This window comes from Trachemys scripta, chromosome 6 (assembly GCF_013100865.1).
Source record: "Trachemys scripta elegans isolate TJP31775 chromosome 6, CAS_Tse_1.0, whole genome shotgun sequence".
NCBI lineage: Eukaryota > Metazoa > Chordata > Testudines > Emydidae > Trachemys > Trachemys scripta.
Window position 1 is genome coordinate 79,390,824 of NC_048303.1, and position 19,908 is coordinate 79,410,731.

The following is a 19,908-nucleotide window of genomic DNA, read 5'->3' on the forward strand; positions in this document are numbered from 1 at the left end:
TCATGGGATCCAGCGCGAAGATCATAATCTTGAAACTCTTCACCACATTGGACCTTAAAGTCAACAGAGAGAAATCCACACTTATTCTTATTGTTAGCATAGAGTTCTTAGGGACCATCTTAAATTTCAGGTCAGTGAGTGTTTATGTTCCACAAGAAAGATTTTAAACTATAGTGGACCTCATGAGCTAACTTCAAGATCACCCAAAGACGTCACTAAGAGCCTGCCTCAGAATTCTGGGACATATGGCCTCATGTGATACAGTTTGCCAGACTTCACCAGTGTTACATGTGGTTAACCAGCAGACTGCATGGGCCTGTTGATCACTGGTCCACAGGAAGTCTTTTCCTCATTAAACTGGCAGAAAGACCCACTTTGGGTGTGTGAGGGAGTACCTTTCTCTACACCTCTACCAGCTGAGTTGATCTAGGTCCCAGTGTCGCAGACCATCTTTCGCAAATAGGTCTATTGACAGGTATTCCTGTTTGCTACAGACTAGAAAAAGAAAAGCCAAGTGTTCTTTTCCAGAGGGGGCTCCACTCTGGGTTTCCTGTTGCATGTCTTTCGCATCCCCTAGACACCAGGAATAAGGTATGCCTTCCATTGATCCCCTGATACTGAAGGTTTTGAGGGAACTGAGGCAAGATGCTGGATTGATAGCCCCGGCATGGGCCAGTCAGTTCTGGAACTCTGATTTGGTGAACCTCTTAATGTAGTCCTCAATCATTTTGCCTGTTTTGACATAGTCTCGAACAGTCAGATCCTACACCTGGATCCAGGCTCGTAACATCTGACAGCCTGTATGCTGAAATTCATCAGAAGATGATGTTCTGCTGAAAATCAGCACAATTTGCTCCAAAGCAGGATAACCTCAACCATATTCACTTATTATGCTAAATGTACAAGATTTTTCTATTTAAGTATCTTGGTACCAGCTGTCTCCCTTTGTAACACAAATTTCAATAATATTGGACTACTGAGTAGTCCTAAAACAATCTAGATCTTCTATCAGTTCCAGAAGGGTCTATCTTGCAGCAATATCTGCATACCACCCTCCTTTTCAGGACCACACTGTGTTTTTTCATCCTACAGTGAAGATTCCTTCAGGACCTTATTCATGTTTTTCCCCCAGTTCAGGATCACCCTCCTTCTTGGGACCTCAATGTAGTATTAGCAGGGTTGATGAGTGCCCCACTTTGAGTCCTTAACAACCTGCCCCCTATACCACTTGTCAGTGAAGACTTTTTATTAACCATTTTATCAGCTTGAAGGGTAGGGGACATTCAGGCCCTTATGGAAGGTTATACTCCCTTTTATACAGTGTTTTAGAAGACCTGGCTCATTCTCAGGCCTCACCCCACATTCCTGCCCAGAGTTCTTTTGGAATTTCATATCAACCTGTTTATTCATTTCAAAGTCTTTTCCTCCAAGCCACATCAATCTTTGGGGAAGCAAACAGACAATTGTTTGATAGTAACCAAGAGTGGAATCCATCTGAACAATCACCCTAGAGTAACTGGTTCTTTTGAGATGTGTTGCCCCAGGGATTCTGTGGCCTGATCTCTTTTCCCATTACCAAGGAGTCTTGCTCCTCTGGCATTCTGTATTGGTAAAAGACCTGAAGGATTGTTGTGCCTGCTTTACTCTTTATCTCCCCACCACCAGTCCAAGGCATATATGGTGAGGATCTCTAGGGTGAAGCTGCAGCCTCAATGGACTCTGGCTAAAAGAATCTGATCTCAGATGCATGGGGAGTATATACACCAAAAGTAGAAACAATGTGAATACTTCTTGAACAACTGCAATTCCTGTACGATAAGTAAGATTTTTTTTTTTCTTTTGTCTTAAAAATGTAGCTGAGATGAAAAGGGTACAGAGAGAAGTGATTAGTGTCTGGTAGTATAGTGGGACAGGAAATTACAGGAACTATGATTAAGCTTTTCCTCCGCAAAAGAATAAATGGACACAAATCGGACATCAGGAATGGTAACATACAAAAGCCAGTAAGTGAACACTTCAAACTCCCTTCTATTACAGATTTAAAAGTCACTATCATTGAACAAAAAAACTTCAGAAACAGACTTCAAAGAGAAACAGCAGAACTAAAATTCATTCGCAAATTTAACACCATTAATCTGGGCTTGAATAGGGACTGGAAGTGGCTGGCTCATTACAGAATCAGCTTTTCCTCTCCTGGAATTGACATCTCCTCATCTATTATTGGGAGTGGACTACATCCACCCTGATTGAATTGGCCCTGTCAGCACTGGTTCTCCACTTGTGAAGTAACTCCCTTCTCTCCATGTGTCAGTATATAATGCCTGCATCTGTAACTTTCACTCTATGCATCTGAAGAAGTAAGGTTTTTACCCACGAAAGCTTATGCCCAAATAAATCTGTTAGTCTTTAAGGTGCCACCAGACTCCTTGTTGTTTTTGTAGATACAGACTAACACGACTACCCCCTGATACTTAAATGGAGCAGTTCAGAAGTCCCCCTGGATGCAAGAGAGACCTAGATGCACTGTGCTGAGCGTTGTTAGGCCTGAGGGCCTGGAGAGTTTTCTGTGCTGGGTTCAGATGCTGAATAAACCATTCTACTTTACACTGACTGAGAGTCACTCCAATCTAGAGATGAGGGTTTTATTATTCCCTCTGGGCGTGAAGGTGCTGGTGGTCCAGAGGGAGTGGACTTCCTGAGGGGGGCCATGGCGAGAGACAGGCATGCTGAAGTCTCAGGGACATGCAGTTCCAGGAGGCGGAGGGGTCTACAGCTTAACTCCTGAGAATGGACTTCTGAGAAGGGCTGTCGCACTGAAGGGAGTTCCTCCCCAGACATTGTACGGAGCCGAGAGATAACACATGACAAATAGGTCTTGGCTAAGGTTGACTAAATGTTTGTAAAGGCCGTTGTGCTTTTTGTTTTTGTTTTGTTTACCAGGTCATATATAAAACAAGAAGAAATGCAGTGTGTGGTCATGGTGGAAGAGGAACTGGATTAAATTAGAGCAATAAATTTAGAACCAATAATAGGAAATGCTACTTTACATGACATATAGTTAACTAGTGAAATGCACTGGCTCAAGAGGTTGTCAAGGCAAATATTGTGGCTGGATTTAAAAAAGGACTGTTTGATTTTATGATCCTTAGTGTCACTTTTAGCTATTTACACCAAAACAATAAGGGAAATCTCATCCCATGTTAGAGGTGTAAAATCCCCATCCGGGGATAGGGAGGAGTTTGCCACTGTGTACAGCAGGGGTGGCCAACCTGAGTCTGAGAAGGAGCCAGAATTTACCAATATACATTGCCAAAGAGCCACAGTAATACGTCAGCAGCCTCCCAGCACCTCCCACCCACTTGCAGCCCCGCTGATCAGCACCTCCCCCTCCCTCCCGATCAGCTGTTTCGTGGCATGCAGGAGGATCTGGGGAGAAGAGGGGAGGAGCGAGGGCACCGCAGGCTGAGGGGAGGGTGCAGGAGGGGTGGAGTGGGGGCAGGGCCTGTGGCAGAGCCAGGGATTGAGCAGTGAGTACCCATGCCCCCCGGCATATTGGAAAGTTGGTGCCTGTAGCTCCAGCCCCGGAGTCGGTGCCTATACAAGGAGCCTCATTAATTTTTTAAGAGCCTCATGTGGCTCCGGAGCCACAGGTTGGCCACCCCTGGTGGCGTACAGCAATGCACAGTTGTTGAAGTACATTTTGGGAGTGATATCTTTTGCCGTCTTTGAAGGGATGAGTTACTGTTGCTCGCAAGATACCAAGCCACAGTGTCCAATACTCTTGTCTAGTATAGTACTTTTTGTGTTCCTTCAAAAGTGAAATTGATTTTCTTTTCTGCCCTAAAGTGGGCTGATTAGAATTTGCGTGGGCTGAAGTGGAAATGAAAAGAAACTATATTTGAAATCCAAAATAGCAACTCTGTCTGACCATTGAGTAGTGCTGGTGGCCAAACTTCAAAGAAAGCAGCTGGGGTATGTTTCCCACTTCCTCAGCTAGAGTATCATGTGAGACTGGCCACTAGTTTGCTGTGATGTTCTGCTTGCCCTTGAAAAGATTTACCTCACAGAAAGACTGCATTTTTTCTTTCTAATTTTCATGCATGGTTTTACGTAGTTGGGATTTAAAAGCTAACATTTAATAAAATCCTGAATTGAGGGCTTATTTCAGATTCCCAAACTAGTTTTTTGAGTAAAATTAAATTCTTAAAAGTGCCCACTGCCTGCCTTTCAAGAGGAGGTTTTTGTAGCTCATAAGCCACTTTTAAATTTCATTTTCTGTTGTAAAAGCTAAATATGAATCTGCTTAACAACGTGATCTTTGTTTTTGTTTTTTAAATTTGGAATTGGTATTAGTGTTGAGAATTAGTGGCGTGAGTGTCAAGTGAGTTTTGTGGTAAGCCATGGCAGAACGTCTCCAGTGCAGTAAGGTAGTGGAAAAGCAGGCTTGGGAATATGTACACCAAGAGTAGAATCCATGTGAACACTTTTTGAACAACCACAGTTACTGTAGGGTATGTCTCTCACCCTGCAACCCCCTTGTTATGGGGACATGGGAGTCTGTAGACAGAGTGTAGTTGTCTGGCCCTTCTGCCCTGGGGGAGGAGATATACAGTTGCATGCTAGCTAGTGGGGATGAAGGAGGAACTAAAACGGCAAGCCTGAGGTAGCAGTGAGTGGGAGAACAGGAGCTGGAGTGTCAGGTTAACCCTTCAAATGTAGATTTTTACAATAGAAAGTAACCTTCAAAATGGGCTGTTGGGCACTACTACTGAGAGGGTGACCAAAAGGGGACTAAGGAAGAAGATGCCTAAAGACCATGTTCTCCCCCACCAATTTTTTAAAATTTATAAATAATTGTATTCAAAAGAGAGAAGATAAATACCTTCTCCTTTATTTTTATCCTTCAACAAATCCTTCCTTTATAGTGAAAGAATGTTACACAAATTTTTTCTTTGTTCCCTCCCCCCCACATTTTATTTAACTCATGGTTTGATTTTTGTGTGATTGTTCATCAGTGACTCAAGAATGAACAGCCTGTTGTGACTTATTGTTTAAAATGTAGATTCTCTCTGAAAGGTGGAATGTAAAAATAGTACCTTCTTTGAGTTTTTGTCCATGTATATATTCCACTTGTTGTGCACAGATTCCCCATGCACTCAAAATCAGAATTGTATGGTTGGCATTGTCCATTGAAGCTGTACGTGTGCCTTCAGTGTCCGTGAGCTGTTGCACAGAGGACAAAAAGGGAGGTAGAAGCCCTACTGCCACTCAGTTCTTTCTCATCTCCTGAGCCTGGAAGACAAAGCTTCCAGTGTCCATATCTAGTCACATCACTTCTTTCCCAAGCTTTAAGCATAATACTATATATTAGAGAGTTGCTAGTTGCCTGTTTTTAATAGTGTAGGATGTTTTTACCTTCCTCCATTATTTTTTCTTCTCTTCCCTGCATTAGGATCTTTTCTTGTACCAGAGATTAGGATGTCTCATCCTAAATTACCTGGTTTTAAATACTGACCCTCTTGTGAAATGACAATTCCTATCAATGTTGGGCACCCTAGATGCCTTTTTTGTTTTGGGGAATCCCATATCTCCAGTAAATGCTCAGTGTGCAAGTTCTTTTAAAAAATGGACCATAGAAGTTAGGGAGGTGCACCTTAAAATGCGTTTATTAGGCTGTTCCATGTGGCTGCCCTCTGATCTGGGCATGGCAGACCTCCCTGGGGAAGTTTTGCCTGACTCCAGAAGTGCCCGTGTGAGATCTGGTTCCGTTAGCTCCTGGATTTCAGCTGGAAATGGGCAACAAGGGATGGATCACTTGATGATAACCTGTTCTGTTCATTCCCACTGGGGCACCTGGCATTGGCCACTGTTGGTTGACAGGATACTGGGCTAGATGGACCTTTGGTCTGACCCAATGTGGCCATTCTTATGTTCTATCAGCTCCAGTGCACTGTACGCCTTCACCTACATTCGTGGGACTGGGCTCAGTAATGGGGAAATGTATGGCACTAGATGTTATGAGCTTGAATCTACTGTTGTTAGGGCTGACATCCAGTCCACAGTACAGATGGCCAATTCAGTTTTGCCAGTACTGAGTCCCTGCCCAGGACTGGCTATCTCTAGACGCATCTTACAACCTGGTTGTCCAGCATCAGCAACCCCTTCCTTAGAGATAGAATGCTCATATCTCATCATCTGAATCTCAACACATTGCGGAGACCCTTTACTTATTCCCCAAGGACTCCTATTATGAATTCTGTGACTCTCAGAGGGTGTCAAGAAATTCACATTGATCTAGTTCTCATAGGAATTATGAGGATAAGCACATACCCTCCCTTTCTCTGTGCCCCCTGGGTCCTTATAATCTGCCAATGTTTGTCATATTGGAATCCTGGGATCCATAGGGAGCAAGGCATCATTCCCCTGATTAACCCCCAGGCTGCATACCTCTTCCCCTATTCCAAATCAAAAATCTACGGTGCCTTACCTGGCAACACATGATTCTCAGTCAATGGAGAAAATTTGGGGGGATGAACACCCTCAGACCGAAGATTTACAGATACCTGTAACTATATTGGCCTTGTCCCTGGATGAGGCAGCAATCCCAGCTGCATTGTCTCACCCGAGTGACTACAAGAGCTCCAAGAGCTGCTCACATGTATAGCAGGAAACTCCATACAAACTCCAGGCTTGGGTTCCTGGGCATGTGGCATTCCCCATTAATGAGGCTCTATTGGATTCTGCCATGCACATTTGGCAAAGTTCTGTGATGGTCACCCCATCTCTGAGAGCAAATAAAAGATGCCAGGTGCCATCTACTGTACCAGAATATTTTTATATATATCCAGTATCTGACATGTTGGTACTATTGGCAGCTAATGAAAAAAACACAGCATTAACCAAGAACAATTCCAGGTGAAAGGGAACCAAAATGTCTTGACTTACTCGGTTGTAATGTTACTCCTCTGCCAGCTCGCAATTCAGAATTTCAAACTGAAGCATCGTTGGCCTGTTATGATTTCTTGAATTGCATTAAATGTTTTGATCTTATTTTTCTCAGGAAAGCAGAGTGGATTTAAATCTTTAGTTATATAAGGGACCATTGATCACTAGAATGCCTTTACAGGCAGCTCTAGACACGGAGTATATAATTTCGCGGTCTATGACAACTCCGTAGTTGAGACGGGCATCCTGGCTCCAAAGGTCTGGCTTTTCAAGAGAAGTGCTGTCAATGCCTCATTCTAATCAAGGAGATGCTAAATTGCATACCCTAGGTGGTTGTAAGGCTTTGACTTTTTATTTTACTGCAAAGTACCAAACCCTTCAGAGCTTCCCCAAAATCATTTGCAGTATTTTACTGAAAGAATGAAGGGTCAACTGGTTTCATCCCAGTGATTAGCTAAATGGGTTATTGGATGTATTAAACTTTGTTGTGAGTTAGGTAGTTCAGTACCCCAGCTATTATTAGAGCCAACTCTATCAGGTACAGATCACCTCTGTTGCTTCCTTGTAAAGCATTCCCATTTTGGTCATCTGTAAGGAAACTGTTTGGGATTCAATGCATACTTTTACTAAGCACTTTTCCATAGTGGAAACATCTGTCTGATGCTTCTTTTGGCAGAGCAGTGCTGCAATCTTTAAGTAGACCCTGAGTACCCACCTCCTTATATTAGATCACTGGTTGGGAATCACCAAAAGGGAAATAGATAAATGGCAAACACTTTAAAAAAAGAAAGGTTATTTACCTTTATAATACACCTCTACCACAATATAATGTGACTCGATATAACACAAATTCTGATATAATGCGGTAAAACAGTACTCCAGGGGGGCGGGGCTGCGCATTCCAGTGGATCAAAGCAAGTTTGATATAACGCGGTTTCACCTATAACGCGGTAAGATTTTTTGGTTCCCGAGGACAGCATTATATCGAGGGAGAGGTGTAATTGGGGTTTGTCACAGGCCTCAGTTGAGTGCCCCCTATTTGCCACTTACTATATTGCTGTGTGTGTGGGGGGGGAAACCTGATCCCTGGGGGTTTAAAGCCTTCACGCGTGACTGGAATCCAGTCACTGCCCAAGTCTTTGGAGTCCCTAGGTGCACCCTTGGGGTTCAGGCCCTCTGCCTAACACACCTTCTAGCAGAGTTGGAACTCGCTGTGCAGCTGCTTAGTCCCTATGGTTAGTGCTAACCGTTTAAGTGCCCTGTAGCTTCAACATAACATCTTCAGCAATTCCACTCAAAGGTGTGAGCCTTCTAGGTTACAGTTTCTCTCTCAGGAGGCACATAGTAAGTGTAAAGCATATAACCCTCAATACTTTGCACAGATTCTGACACCATTTCTCTTTTACAGATAAAGCCCATGAAAGTACAGATCATTTAGAAAGCAATAACCTAACTGCAGTGCCCTTCACTAGCTCACTCTTACCCTTAGGAGTCCTTAAGGGACCATCTGTTCAGGAAGGTAGGCAGGATCTCCTGCCTCACCAGGCTCCTACATGCTGGGTTGCTTCTCCCTCATCTTGAGCTGGAGAAAAATGGCCCCTTGAGTAGAGCAGCCCCTGCCTGCTTATACCTTGTGCCCTCTTTGTCAGGTGATGTCCTGCTCAGCCTCCTCAGGTGATCAGAGATCCCTACCAAGTGACTTTATTACCAAGGCAATCCCCCTACCCCACTTCAGACTTGAAAACCCTGCTTGCCTTGGGCAGCAGACGTCTCTTTGTAATTTACAAGCACAATTGTCAGCGTTTAATTACTTTGTTGTTAGGCCTTGATCACTACCCCTGTTGGACTCAGTCGAAAATGGAGGCAGAGACGCCACAGAAAAGACAAACAAGCTTCACATTGAAAATGGAGTTTGCATCTTGGTAAAGATACATACAGATAGTTCATAATTTCACACAGAATTAATAAATTATACATATAGATTCCCATATCATCACAGGGTTCTTTGAAATGTGTTGTGCATGTACATAAATTCCACAAAACACCCTTTTTTCTTGTTACTATGGAGTCCTATTACACTAGCATTCTGTGGTGGCAAAGGAACTGACTGAGTGGCAGTTGGGTCTGCACTGCTCTTTATGCCCTTGGTACAGGAGCACAAGGACAGTCAAGGCATGTGCGTGACGCTACTGGCCCAAAGACTCTGACTCAAGGGCCCGAGGTGCACATGTGCATCAAAAGTGCGCTCTCTTGCTCTCTCTGGACAGTGCATCTCAAAGAACTCCAGTTACTGTAAAGGTAAGTAACGTTTTTTTACTCAACAGATCTTGGTATTTGATGGCTGAAAAACCACTTCCATCGCTATAGGCTGTGTCTACGCAACAGAGTTATACCTGCTGCAGCTATGTGGCTATAGTCTCTGTACTGTAGCCATGGCCTGAGAGTCTGATTTGCTCATGCATCATCACTAGTATTAGAACACGATTTGCCGTTTAGACCCTATGTTGAATTTGCAAAGCTAGCAATTAGCAAAACCATCTTTTTTTTTTTTTTTTTTTTTTACTAGTATATATTAGTCATAATTGATCTGAAGTCACTGAGGGACAATAAACTCTAAAAATAACATTATGGGGTTCAAACAGTTACTTTTGAGAGTAAAACTGCACTTTAAGTGAACTCTTGATGTTGTTTCCTAATATTAGTAAGAATGAAAATCAGCTTAACACACAGGATTTAACAACTACAATTTTCTGTACTAGAAACATTTTGTGTGTGACAAAAGTTGGAGATGAAATGGTTACACATTACTGAAATGTTAAGAGGGGGTAAATATTTACCCATGAACTTCTAAACATTACAACAAAATGCGCACACACAAAATGAAAAACAAAATATGTTACTAATCCTGAAATATTACAGAAAATTCTATTGATATATTAAGCTATAACTACTGTCATTATTCATTTAATCTTATTGGTGGCTTCCATTTTCTGACTTGAAAAAAATACATTTTATATATGAAAGGTTTATTCAACTACTGTTTTGGTAGCCACGGAGTTAAATGGTAATAGTTTTTAGAAATCACTTCAGTCTGTCTCTCTATTCAATATTTCTTGTATATATGCTTTTTAACAGGTATAAAAATGACCTTTATTTTTACTTTACCTGCCACTGGTCACTTTTCTTTAAATGCAGTTTTGTGCAGTATATAAGTGATTATCAATGAAGTCCTCTTTACATTTTTTTTTTCACTTTGAATTCAACATAAAACTAGGTTATTTTGATTTTACTTTAATTCTTTAATTTACTTGATACGTTTCTTTTGGTAAGTATATTCTGTACCTTACTGATTTATTGTCCTTTTAAGGTTTATTCTGAATGTATAAATTAGCTATTTCTGTAAAGTGAGTGGGATGTTCTGTGTGGTATATGAAAGTTTTGAGTCACATTTTAATTATGCAAACACGTGTATTTGGTCTACAAAGCATAAGAGTTTTTCCTTTCATTTCTGCAAGTGGTTTTAGGCACAATGGTAAAGATTTCAATAGTGCATGGCTTTGATTTTTATGGTGGTTTGTCAAGCAAATGGCTGTCAGTGTAGAAGACTGCTGAATGATTTTAAGTTATTTCATCAATCTGCATTGTGGCGCTGCCAGCAGCAGCTTGAAATGAGATTTTTTTTTTTACTGGGGGAAACTTTTATGGGCTTTAAATTGAAACACAATCTGTTTACTTTGTAGAATAATAATCATAACTTTTATTTATTTTTGTGACTTGTATAATTAACAAACAGGCTATTTCTGTTTAAACAATGCTTTATTCCTCCCCAGTCTGTCTATTCTTTCTTGATCTTTCAGTAAAATGTATGTGTTACATTATAATAGTATAGTTCAGGTATCGGCAACCTTTGGCATGCGGCCCGCCAGGATAAGCACCCTGGCGGGCCGGGCCGGTTTATTTACCTGCTGCGTCTGCAGGTTCGGCCAATCGTGGTTCCCACTGGCCACGGTTCGCCGTTCCAGGCCAATGGGGGCTGTGGGAAGAGGCGGCCAGCACGTCCCTCAGCCCGCGCTGCTTCCCGCAGCCCCCATTGGCCTGGAGCGGCAAACCGCGGCCAGTGGGAGCTGTGATCAGCCGAACCTGCAGTCATGGCAGGTAAACAAACCAGCCCGGCCCGCCAGGGTGTTTACCCTGGTGTGCCGCGTGCCAAAGGTTGCCGATCTCTAGTGTAGTTTCTGTGCAAGGTTATGAATTCATTGCAGGATGAAGCAAAAGAAGCTTCGTTTTGATAGAACTTTTATAAGACCCTATATTAGAAAATACAAAAAATTACTGTCAAAGCAGGGAATAAGTTATTACTAAATGTTTGTTTCCCAAGTTTGATTGTATGCAGCCTATAAATTTTTCCCTTAAATATGTATGGACAACTCCGATTAGTAAAATCGTGATCCTGTTGAAATCAATGTGATTTTTGCCATTGACTTCAGTGGAGCCAAGATTTCACCCATTGACTTTAGTGGGAGTTGCACGTGTATCTGAGGGCAAAGATATTTACAGGGGAACTACAAAATGTGTTTAATGTTTAGGATAGAGTTATAACTGTATTAAAGTTGGTCTTGTGCTTCTCTGTTGTACTTTGGTATTATAAGTAAGAGAAGGAAAAGGCCTATTCAGAGTATATGACCTCTAGCATGGGCAGTGGGTGAACGCACCCTTGGGGGTGGCTAGCCCCCAGTCCCTCCCCCTCTGCCCGAAGCCCTGCCCCCTTTTTCACCCCTCTCCTGCCGGAGCACCCGCCACCACAGCCGCTCTCCTCCGACCCCCATGCTCCCAGCGCTCTGGGTAGGCAGTGTGGTTGGAGCACCCCCAGCGTTGGGCGGGCGGACAGGACAGCATGGCTCCAGCCATCTTGTATGCACTGTGGCTGTCAGCCTGCCTGCCCCAGCCTCTGGACCACAGAAGGGAACAGCAGGCAGGAGGGAGTCTGGGGGTGGGGCATGGGCGGGACTACGCCAGGCTGTTTGGGGAGGCACAGCCTTTCGCTGTCTACAATACCCACTGCCCATGACCTTTAGTTCACAATCTGTAACCTCTGGAGGTATGTTAAGAGTGGTGTTGGAAGGATTAGGCTAAACAGAACCTGCGGCTTCAGCTGCAATCCACTGAGAAAACTTGTGAAGGTTTATTCTGCAAGGCTATCTGTTGTCTGAAAATCTGAAGCTACTTCTTGACTCTGAGCGGTTGACAAAGTATTGTTTTTAGATGCTTTAAAATATTAAACTTTTAAGGGAATGGAGGCCTTTGCTTGTAGCTGCAATCTTTTTCATGACTGCCTTTGGTAACATAAAGAACAGGAGTACTTGTGGCACCTTACAGACTAACAAATTTATTTGAGCATAAGCTTTCGTGGGCTACAGCCCACTTCATCGGATGCATGTAGTGGAAAATACAGTAGGAATATATATATATATATATATATATATATATATATACACACACAGAGAACATGAAACAATGGGTGTTACCATACACGCTATAAGGAGAGTGATCAGTTAAGGTGAGCTATTAGCAGCAGGAGAGAAAAAGAACTGTTTGTAGTGATAATGAAAATGGCCCATTTCCAGCAATTGACAAGGAGGTATGAGGAACTGTAAGGGGTGGGGGGGGAATAAGCATGGGGAAATAGTTTTACTTTGTGTAATGGCCCATCCACTCCCAGTCTTTGTTCAAGCCTAATTTAATGGTGTCCAATTTGCAAATTAATTCCAATTCAGCTGTCTCTCGTTGGAGTCTGTTTTTTTTAAGTTTTTTTGTTGTAATATTGTGACTTTTAGGTCTGTAATTGAGTGGCCAGGAAGATTGAAGTGTTCTCCAACTGGTTTTTGAATGTTATAATTCTTGACGCCTGATTTGTGTCCATTTATTCTTTTACGTAGAGACTGTCCGGTTTGGCCAATGTACATGGCAGAGGGGCATTGCTGGCACATGATGGCACATATCACATTGGTAGATGTGCAGGTGAACGAGCCTCTGGTAGTGTGGCTGATGTGATTAGGTCCTATGATGGTATCCCCTGACTAGATATGTGGACATAGTTGGCAATGGGCTTTGTTGCAAGGATAGGTTCCTGGGTTAGTGTTTTTGTTGTGTGGTTGCTGGTGAGTATTTGCTTCAGGTTTGGAGGCTGTCTGTAAGCAAGGACTGGCCTGTCTCCCAAGATCTGTGAGAGTGATGGATCGTCCTTCAGGATAGGTTGTTGATCCTTGATGATGCGCTGGAGAGGTTTTAGTTGGGGGCTGAAGGTGATGGCTAGTGGCATTCTGTTACTTTCTTTGTGGTCCTGTCCTGTAGTAGGTGACTTCTGGGTACTCTTCTAGCTCTGTCAATCTATTAACATAGCTATTGCCACTTTCTGACTTGTGAGCAAATTCCCGAGAAATATCTCTGAGTAGTTCCTTTGCAAAATGGATCAAGACACTTTAACAATTGTTTGATCAATGGCTGATTCTTTTAAAGAGGACAAAAATGTTTAATTGTTGGCAGTCCAACTCTCTCCTGAACTAAAAGACGCTGAAGCTGAAGTTAAAGGAACACCATCTACTTAAAACTCACACTTCTCTCTGAAAAAGTTTAGCTACTATTGTTACAACATCTAAGATTACTAAAAAAGGAAGAGATTAGAAAAAAACCACTATTTTTTCCATTTCTCTGCTGTGGGAATTTGATACCATTTTGTGTCAATAGAGCAGAGAATTTTTTTTAAACAGGAAAATGTAATTGTAAAACCACAGAAATTGGCTAGGGGTACTCAAGAGCAAATATAGTACCTGAAATGACTTTGAACTATTTTTTTAACAATTACATTTCAGGTTGACAATGGCCCTTTTAATACACTTACAATCCTTTTATCTGCTCTTATCCAAGTTTTGTGAAAAAAATTGATTCATAGAAAGTCAGTGTCTCCCAAAGGACCTGGAGAAGATCTATGTGCAAGCTCAAAACCTTGTCTCTTTCACCAACAGAAGTTGGTCCAATAAAAGAGATTACCTCATCCCCCTTGTCTATCTCAAAAGACACATTTTTTGTGAAGTAAGAAGCCTGCAATTCATGCAGGTCTCTTTGAAAGTTCTTATATTTATGCTGGAAACCATTTCTGTTATAAATCTTAAAAACAACAACAACAACAAAAACCCTACAATTGCCTCTCAGACTCATAATGACACTATATTCTATAATGTCTGATGAGGTCATAGGGTCATTGGTTGTGCTCATTTTAAAGTTGGCTCTATGCATTTTTTAAGTGTGTGTGCATGTGTGTGAAGTAAATAGTATATTTCAGTTTGTATGGTAGATGAAAGTTTTGAGTCAGATTTTTAACTAAGTAATCGTATGCTTTTTTCAGTCTGTAAAGTATAGGATTTTTTTTCTGTTGTGACTATTGTAATTTGCTTTTAGATACGGTTATAGAGTTAAAGCCAGACATTAATAAGTTGGTGTTAAAGCAACAGTGCTACTGTTTTTATTCACACCATTTCCTCTTCAGCTTTCAAAGCATATTTTGCCTTTTGGTGTCTTGTAAAGCACTCTATTCAGTTAGAGCTTTATAAATAAAAAGAATAGTTGTATGCATTTGTCGATGATTTAAAGCCTACCCAAATTTATGCGCATTCACATGCAAATTTTGTTTGACTCACAGATTCCTGGTAAGTTTTTGGTATGCAAAGTCTGTGTATTACTGGGGTAGATAATTGCAGCCATTCCTCTCCAATACAGATTTGACCACAGTAATTCCCAATTTTCATGACTACCCAATTAGTTTATTTCACTGTTGTCAATATGGGACTATCCTTACACTTGGAAACTTGGCCTGTATCTAATAGTGCTACTTAAACTTAACAGTGCTAGCTGTAGATAATATATTATTATTTATTTGTATTATGTAGACTAGAGGCAGTAGTCAGGATCGATGCCCCATTCTGTTTGGTACTGAACATGCAGATAATGAAAAGAGTTTCTGCCCCAAAAGGTTACAGCATAAGTATGACTAGACACAACAAATAGAGTGAACAGATGGAGGTCAAAGGAATAGTGAAACAATTATGATTAGTATTATAAGCAGTAGTTGCATTACTGCAGCTGTTGAGTGTTGTATGCCTAATGGCATAGGTAGACTTTAAGAATAGGTTTAGAGGAGAGCAATGTAGTGGCTTTTTTGTTTTTTGTACAGAGAGACACCTGCACTCTTTCCCCACTGCATAACGGGCAGCATGGGAGAAAATGTGATGTACCTTGAGGGGAAATTTGATTGTTGGGTGGCAAAGGTTGGCATCTTTGGTACAGTGGAAGTGGGAGACGAAGATTAAGAGCTAATTTTTGGCCACGTTGAATTTGTTTTAGTTTGCACGGGAAGAGACAAGGTCAGAGAGGCAAGAGGTAAACCTGTGTTTTGTTAGTAGAAAAATGATAGCTGAAGCCGTGCTTTTGTATGAAGGAGCCCAGAGAGAGAGAGAGTATAGCAGGAGAAGAGGAGGAGGCCAAGAATAGAGCCCAGTAAGAACATCTGTTCAATCTTGTTCTGATCCAGTAAAGTACTCAAGCATGTGTTTTAAGAGCTTTGTTGGATCAGAGTCTGATGCTTTTACCTGAAAGGGCAGGAGTGAGGTGCTGATTGTGGGGAATAATTTTATTTTTAGATGCAAATCTGTTCAGTTTGTATCGTTAGTTGTATATAAAGGTTAAAAACAAGATATCTATGTGCCAAAATACTAATTTGATAGTAGCATTTTTCAAATCAGAGAAAAATATTCTATTCGTCCTAGTGGGAATGACATGCATGTTGTCTGGAGAATACATGCACATGGGTTGACTGCTTGTGTCTGTTCCATTTACATGATATTCTACTGTTGCAGGGCGATGGACTCTATTTAATAGCTTTTTTCCTTATCTAGATACTGTGATTAAGTCTATAATCTCTCTTTTCCATAAGGAAAAAAAGGGCAATTTTTCATAGAGCAAGCTTCAAAGGACTTTTAAATTTTATAACACATATTGTAATGACCACAATTTTTTATAAGTACTAGAAGTGTTTTAGTATATACTTGAAGAAAGAAACAAAGAATTTCTATTCATGTGTTAGTAACATGAAAAAATACAGTCCTGGCTTTGAGACAGAGTTGAGAAAAGTGAACACAAGCACAACAGTTGAATTAATATATTGCAGCTGTGTTGTCTATCAAGATTTGTCATTAAGCCTTTAAGTTGCGGGAGAAGTCTCAGTTGGAGCAAAATTGATCAAAGTGGATAGTCTGAATTTCACTGTTTTTTCACTGTACACATTCAGTTCTTCTCATAGTTCAAGAAGAATATAGATTGAGAATAACTGCTTAATTTGAACTAGCTGTATTTCAAAGTGCACTTGAATCTTATGGGCACAAGATAATATTCTAACTTTGAATATGATTTACCGTATTGCAGTTAGTTTACTAATATATGTATAAAATGTCACTTACAGGTGCTGACCTTCAGGAAAGAGCCAAAATGCACTCCAGTGAAGTTAGTTCTTTTGTCTCAAAAGCAAGAGCAACTATTAATGAAATGGGTAAGTAAAATAAACTCACTGTTGAATAGTTGCAGAGCTCAAACTTCTTTAATCTCTAAAGGTCAGATCAAAGAAGTAACATAAACATGTATGATTAATTCTTGCTACGCGATAGGATATCCAAAACTACTTATGTCGATGAGATAATTATGAGTCACTGGCACATTGTGTTTCAAAATGTGCACAATAGTGTTTGACTTCTTATAGAAAAAATTAAGGTGCTGTTTCACAGACTGATTAACAATATAGCCAAGTGGTTTGGAATCATATTTTCATGGAGGAAGAATTGTAGTTCTGTGCCCCCTCAATGGCGTGGGGTTTATTTTTATTGTCTCCTTCTTTTATTCGATATACATTTAATACAGCATTTGATACATCGTATAAATGTTTTAAACATGTACTGTTGATGGAAAATGTGGTTTTATGACATTGCAAAATATTGTTAAATCTGTATCTACTCTTATAGTGGTGCCTTTTGGTAATGATAGTTTTGGTTTTAAATTCCATTTTGTGGTAAGTACTCCTTTTAGGGCTTAATAATTTGCCTGTGCATTTTGGAGTATGAAATCTCCACCCAAAAGTGACATTTTTATAGGTTGTAATCTGATTGGTTTTGACAGGATATTGTTAATGTATTTTTATTAAAAGGAAGGTCAGACTAACATAACATCTCTGGAGCAATCCCTTTTATAAATTTAAGCTACAAAAATTACTAGTATGGAGTTAAAGAATCCAATCATACACAATTTTGACAGTGCCTGATGACCCAAGCAACATTTTTTTAAAGTATTACTCTTTTAAAAACTAAATGTATAATCCTCCAGGGTTGCTGTGTGGGATTTACATTCCTTTTAAAGAAAATAAATGTTGGATCATAAACATCTTAAATTATAGGACTGTGTGTGTTGCTTATTTTAAATATTAAGAAGTTTGGGAAGGTGTTACCTAGCCCAAAAGTCAGAGAGCATTTGAAGACAATGGAATTGTTCCCAATTTACATGGGTAAGAATGAGAGCAAAATGTAGACCCTGTGAGCCAAAGTATGCCATGATGTAACATTCTGACTAACCTGGCTGAAATCAATGGGCTCCCATAAAGTGCAAACTGGACCAAAGTTTGATCTGTAAGATTTTAGGTTTTATCATGGGGAGCTAAGGCTAGATCTTCATTTCACCTTTAAAAAGATGAATTATTAATACTTCAAAATTGCTCTAGAGGAGCCAATTGCTTTTTAAAGACTAATTTTAATATGTTGTTCCATATTAACATTGGGTCAGATTCATAACTTGAATTGGCATAATGCTATAAATGAAACCAATATGCTATATCAGGTAAATAACAAACTATTTAAAAAATAGTCTTAGTATGGGAGTTTATGGTGGTGTGTCAGTCTGATTCCCCTTTTCTCCCTTTTAAAGTAAGCTGAATTCTTGAGGCTGTTTTTTAAAAACATACAATAAAATAATCAGAAAGGAATAAACCATTAGTTTCTTGCAGTAACTATTACCTTAAGTGCTAGTACTAGCATTCCAGTTGACTTATAAAACAAATGGTAACAAGTTGTTGAAAAGATTTTCTTTGACACTCCGTTTAATGTTTAGATAGAGGTAATAGATTTAAAGACTTTTCGCCGACTGAGGGAATGGGATTCTGTCTGTCCTTAGAAATGAAACAAATAAATATATTTTTTCCCTTGGAGCTGGTAAAGTTTTTGGATCTTTATATTGGGATAAATGGGAAAGTTAGAGATGCCAGACTTTCTCTGTGTTTTGCCTTACATTTCAAAAGCCTGTTGGGTAAATGGATGATTATCTTTAATTTAATTAGATCTTGGAGGAGATTGTGTAAGTATTGAACATTCAAAAGTATATTTTCCATTGTTACCAAGTGGGTAAAGACTTAAATGTTATACTGATACTGAATTATATGAGTTTTAGAAGACCAGAAATACTACTCATAATAGGGGCACCCTTTCATTCTTATATGTCTCTCTTCACTTTCTCAAGAAAAGGGATGCAATTGTGAATACACGGAATTGCATGATTTGCAGATATAAATTCCTAAATATTTTTAAATACTTTGTTTTAGTTTGGAAAAGGCACTTGATATCTTAGCCAACTCACCCTTTTTAAAATGATGAGACTCCTAATGCCAAAAGGATTTTTAAAGTTAATATGGTATCCTGACTGGAGCTGGATGGGAAATGTATGATGACTTGTTTTGTCAAAAATGCAAATTTGTTGAAAATGAAACTATTCATGAAACAGGGTTGGGTTTGATTGTTGTCCCGAGTTGAAAAAATGTTAAGAAAAAGGTTTGAAATTGTCAAAATGTTTTGTTTTGACATTTTAAAAATGGTTTTCTGATTGAAATTACTTTTAATTTTGAAACTTAAGCTAATTTAACTGAAAAAAAATTGAGATTGAAACAAAATATTTGAAACTTATCAAAATGATTTTTGATTGACTTCCTACCCCCAAAAGAGAAAAAATTAGGGTCCACAAATATTTTTGAGATTTCAACTGTTCATTCTGATTCAAGATGGGAAAAAATTGTGAACTCTCTAAAATATCCATACGTTAGAAAACTGTTTCCCATGCATCTTTTACCTGAAAGGTAATGGGAATAGATTGTTCCAGAGTTATACCAGGAAACCATCCTCACATAATGCTATTCACTTATTTTTATACTCTGTGTTTTTGACAATTTTTTTCTTGTTTAATTATTTGAAGTAATATATTAATTACATATTTTGGGCATTATTGTTTTGAATGTTCAATGCCAACGGTACATGCCATGACAGTATTAATATAACTTATTCTGAAACATTTCTGCAAAATAGTTTGCACTTTGTCTTCTCCATCACGAAGCTGATGAAGAATATATAAAAAAAAGTATACGTCAGAAATTGGAGATCAATGTGTTGTGAGGTATATGATGCCTTTACAAATGGAAGTGAGCATTAATCTTTTAACAAGTCAGGTTTTCAGTTCTTCTTTTTTTCTTCCGAAGGAGTAGTCTAGCATTACAAAAACTAATTTTAGTAGAGCAAGTGGGACAGCGTATTTGCATTGGATTCCTGGCAATGAATCAGTATACTGAAAACAAGCAAATGAAGATATTTTTTTTCCTGCCCAGAAGCAACCATAATGTCAAGAGACGCTTCACAAAGGGGAAAATATCTTCCAACAATTATTTATTTGTCATTGTACAAATGCTGTAGAAACATATTTTCAATTTCCTGTTTTTGTCCCTTTACCATACAACATTAATGATGAAAACCAGTTTCAAATATGCACTACTTTCTGCTCTTCAGAAATAGAACACATTATGAAAATAGTGTTTATATTCAGATGTTTGACTTA

At 39.7% G+C, this 19,908-nt stretch overlaps 1 protein-coding gene across 5 annotated transcripts in view; it reads left to right on the top strand.

Annotated features, from left to right (window-relative positions):
* Positions 1–19,908, top strand: part of AUH (AU RNA binding methylglutaconyl-CoA hydratase) — a 197,767-nt gene that overhangs the window by 39,023 nt on the left and 138,836 nt on the right. For 4 of the 5 annotated variants that reach the window (XM_034774859.1, XM_034774860.1, XM_034774861.1 and 1 more), the window contains one exon: positions 16,457–16,543. The exons of the other annotated variant lie outside the window; for it this stretch is intronic. In XM_034774859.1, the coding sequence (XP_034630750.1) occupies positions 16,457–16,543 (87 nt within the window). The remainder of the gene's footprint in view (positions 1–16,456; positions 16,544–19,908) is intronic. 5 annotated transcript variants of the gene reach the window in all.